The sequence below is a fragment of the Cryptomeria japonica genome, chromosome 5, assembly GCF_030272615.1.
Source record: "Cryptomeria japonica chromosome 5, Sugi_1.0, whole genome shotgun sequence".
In the NCBI taxonomy this organism is placed as follows: Eukaryota; Viridiplantae; Streptophyta; class Pinopsida; order Cupressales; family Cupressaceae; genus Cryptomeria; species Cryptomeria japonica.
This window is the reverse complement of record NC_081409.1, coordinates 212,748,956-212,753,428: the sequence shown is the minus strand read 5'-3', so window position 1 is coordinate 212,753,428 and position 4,473 is coordinate 212,748,956. Positions and strand designations below refer to the sequence as shown.

General features: G+C 35.9%; 1 protein-coding gene across 1 annotated transcript; it reads right to left on the bottom strand.

Moving 5' to 3' along the window:
* Positions 1 to 274: 274 nt before the first annotated feature.
* On the bottom strand, positions 275 to 1,981 carry LOC131030190 (uncharacterized). The gene is made up of 2 exons (XM_057960903.2): positions 662 to 1,981; positions 275 to 468 (listed from the first exon to the last, which is right to left on the bottom strand). Exons 1-2 carry the CDS (start codon positions 953 to 955, stop codon positions 370 to 372), a joined length of 393 nt encoding a protein of 130 aa, XP_057816886.2. The 5' UTR covers positions 956 to 1,981; the 3' UTR covers positions 275 to 369.
* Between the last annotated feature and the right edge of the window lie 2,492 nt (positions 1,982 to 4,473).

Sequence of the window (4,473 nt, the reverse complement as noted above, 5' to 3'; positions counted from 1 at the left end):
GTGGGTGGGTGGATATAACTGATTAGATTCTACACATAATGTATCTGTGAACTAGCCTATAATCCCCATGATTGCACACTACCATTATTCTGATGTACTAGAAGGGTGATAAATACAACTATTGATAAAATAATAATTTTATTAAATTCATATTTGCTTATTTTTAAATATATCAAAAAACAATTGAAGAAAGTAAACATTGCATTTCTAGAATTATTTCATATCAAACTTCAATAATCTATTTACTTGGTCCAAAAAGTTTGCAACACTGCAGCGCTCTCTTACAAGGTAACTACCAGAATAATTGTATACTGTACTTCAATAACCTATCTAAATATAACATATGATATAGTGATAAAAATATATTGTTTAATTATGCTGAGGACCATGTCCTCGATCAAGCTTAGGTTTACTTGGCTCAGAAAGTTTGCGACCCTTCAGCACCCTCTCCATTGTAGCTGCAGTTCTCTGCATAAAAAGGAAGAAAAACATTAAAAGTGTTAGGGAGAAATATCTATTTTATGAAATAAAACCATATTTAAATGCATGTTACCTTAAAATAAAGATCAAACTCATAATAATGCAGGAAGTCATAGAAGGCTCTCACGCTATTTTGAAGTAATTAGAAGTAATGAAAAAACAAAAAGAAATGAAGAACGACCTCAGAAGAATGCTTTCCATCGATTCCTGCTCCATATTTGTCTACATTGAAGACGCTCACAGTATTATGGACCGAATAAACAACTGTTTTTGAAGCACCATGACCTGAATGAACAACTGGAACATGTTGATTGATGTCACTGTCTGAAATTGTTTGGGCAGATTGAGTTTTTGAATATATACTACGCATGAAACTCCCTTCAGCAGGTGACATTATTAGAAAGCATATAAATACAACAAACCATCTTCTCTTGGCTACATTTCTGGCAAGAAGAGAAGACTCTTTCAGATCCATATATCCACTGCAGGGAAGATGCTTTAGTACATTGTTTTGTTCCTCACCCTTGTTTTCTCTCTCCCTCCATTTTCTATTTATAAAATGCAATCCACTGACCAGACATGATCGTCAGGATTTGGGCCATTGAGCTACAAAAGACCGGCCTGTAACGATTGAGGCTACATACAGTGATCCTGGCAGAGCAAAAGCAGTAAAGAGATGCTCAACACAAGCGATAAGCAATTCTATTGTGTACATCAATGGCCTGGGAAATTGGTACTTTTGCATCAGAAACTCAGACAGAAATCCTGCAACCACACGGACTAGAAAGTTCCAGATGCTGATGAGAGAAACGAAAGTTTTGATATTCACAGGAGTGTATCCTAGGGCTTTCCCAATATAGCCCATGTTGTCAATGGCGATGAGAGTGGTTCCAACCGCACAAGTAGTGGCTACAAATAAGATTATCATGTCCTCTTGTAGGCTCTTGAACATTTTGACCAGACGGGATCTTAAGGATTTGGGCTACTCACTGCTTTTGCCTTCCTGTGACACAACATGTTCACTGATAAAATTTGCCCAATTGACCTCAGTTTTGGGTTTTTCCTCATTTTTTATCTTCACTTCATCTTTTCTAACATCAATATGCACAGGCTTCTGAGACACATTTCTGCTCTGAGAAGTCAATTTTTGTATCTTCATGTTGCCCATCACTGCATTTACAACCACAACAATATTAAACATGAGGAAAAGGATTGCTAAGGCAGCTACAATTTGGTAGCCTGACTGTGGAAAATTCTTCATTCTGTTATCCACCACAATCATAATCATCAGAAACCATGCAAGGGCCAAGGCTATGTAGAGAAAACTATAGAAGCGCTCTCTTGATTATTCCTACTGAGGAATGACTGCAAGGTTAATATCAATAATGTTTTGAATCACGAAAGGTACGAGAAACGTGTTTTTTCAAAACACAAATACCCTTCTGCCGTGTTCTTCTCCTCTGCTCACCACTTTGTTACAGATGGAAAAATCTGCAAACGATTCAATTCACGCCTTCTTTCTCAAATAATTTGAACAAGATCTCTTTTATAGGCAAACGGCGAGTATCACCGCCGACCAAACGAAATTAAGAGTCCACTCCAACTATCGCACTCCAAATCTAATAACTCGTGTGAAGCAATTTCCTAATTTGACCAGAGGACGACTGACTTAATCAAATCCTGTGTGCGCGGAGGTTTCATATCAACTTCTCGGTTGCTTTCAACTATCCGCTACCCTTTGTTTCGGGGCGCGAAATGCAAGTTCCAACGATGCCTGTTTCTTAGCAAATGCAACTCATGTACCATGCAACTTCAGCTTCCACCTCCCACGCTTTGTCTTCTCAATTTATGCCACTTAGCTTCTCAGGAACCAATGGGGTTTTAACACGCTCTTAATCACATGTTTGAGGAAGAAAGCTTTACTCCGAAGCTATTGCACCGATGAGCAAATCCACGTGGTATCCATTATTTCTCTTACATCCCCCTAACGACACGCTGATCAATCCTTTAAGTTTAGCGAGTCAAACAAACTTTATAGACTCGTGCTGTTCTGGAACATTAGAATTCTTGATTTTAAATATTCAGGATTCAATATTCATTGTCACGCTTAGGAAAGTTCTGGAATACAACCATATCCAACAAATTTAAGCATATAAAATACTCTAGACTTGAATAAAACGACGTTCCCAACCATCCGTTGGAGTCAAATACAGAAGATAAGAATTTTTGCCCTTTTGTGGCATTATTCACAAAAAACTGTTGAGCAACGTCCTTACAAAATTGAGAAGACATGCACAAAATTTAGAAAATTGAAACGTGGTAAGGTAGATGATGTGTACGAACGACTGCAACTTAAAAAAGGGTGTCCCAATATTAACCCAGGCATTTTGATAAGGAGCTCACAAATTGTTCCATGTTGGCCACGTTGGTGGAGTAAAATCCAAAAACACAGCCAAGAAAAAAAGCACTCACAGAACTGCTACTCTATTTCCCAAACAACAAAACAACTGAATACAGGTAATTTCCATATATTAAATCATAAAATGAGCATTTATCTCAAACTCAGATTACAAATACTTAATCTGCAACAATCTCGAGTAACAGATGATCTATAGCTACTCAGAACTCCTTACTATGCTTGTCTGGAGCTTCACATTCTGTTGTGTGGAGCTATTTGTTGTCCCACTGCACACTCTTAACACACACAACTGCTGCTGCACAAAACATTTATTTACTCTTCTTTAAGCTCAATGAACTTGTTGCTGCATACAATATTTTCATTTAATTGCCGGACGAATATTCCTTCTAGTTGTCTATTTTTGTCCAGATTCACTTCTAAATTCCCACTCAAAATTCAAACTTACTTTGCACATCAGAAGAAAGAGGTGTAACAAGCTAAATATAACTTAAAGATATTTAGGAAAAATACTTTCTAAATTTCATTGAAATTAAATTTAGATAACTTGCTAAATTGAATTTTGGAATTCTTTTCTATATTAAATTCAAAAAAACATTAATACAGATCATTACAAAATTAAAATGCATGCACAAGTAAATAAAACAAGAATTATTCATCAACATAAATTAAATAACATATTTCAGCCAGAAAAAAATAGAGTTTACTGAAGTTTATGCTTCCCAAATTAGAATCTCATACAAGTCTTGACATTGTTTGTGAGAGGGAGACCATCATCAAGTGTTTTACCTTGGCTCCAACCATAGACTTTGAGGTCCCCCAAACACCTTCCTTATGAATGTGGTCCTACCCTTCACCAAGGTGTAAACATAGGATTGGATTTGTTTTCCATCTAAGTCTAGTGTTTAGAACGTATGCAACTCTACTCAGTCACACACTATAGGTACTTCCTAAGTAATATCACCATCTAACTATGAAGTGTATCTGATTCATGTGAACTGATGGACGCATGCATACAATTGTGCGACCTTGACCAAGGTTTTATAAGTTGCAAGCATGTTATACACATTGTCATTATTCATCATCCTACTCGACTCATTTATCATATTAATTGCATGAAATTTCCACAGTCCATAGTAAATTGCAAATACAAATTCTGGATTTGTTCACACAGACATATCCAGAAGCCATATTTGCAATTGTTTATCATACTCAATTTCTAATTGATTCTAGTAATTGTTTAACCACCTTGATAGACCAATTTATTTTAGTCAACTGTCATTAATAATCAAATAAAAATCCCTTTAAGAAATGTTCACATACAAATCTTTTTATGGTTTCCACTGCTATACTAAATTTGGTTATATGGTAATTATCACTTTTAGTTGAATAGGGACCCTCTACTCCCTTCTTCTTAAGACTTATTTAAATTTCAAAGACATATAGGGAGTTACCACTATCTTATGTCACTTACATGCATATATGCAAGTGCTAATACCACAATGACATAATTAACTTACATGCATATATGCAAGTGCTAATACCACTATCTTAGGTTATTCTAATCTCTGACACTT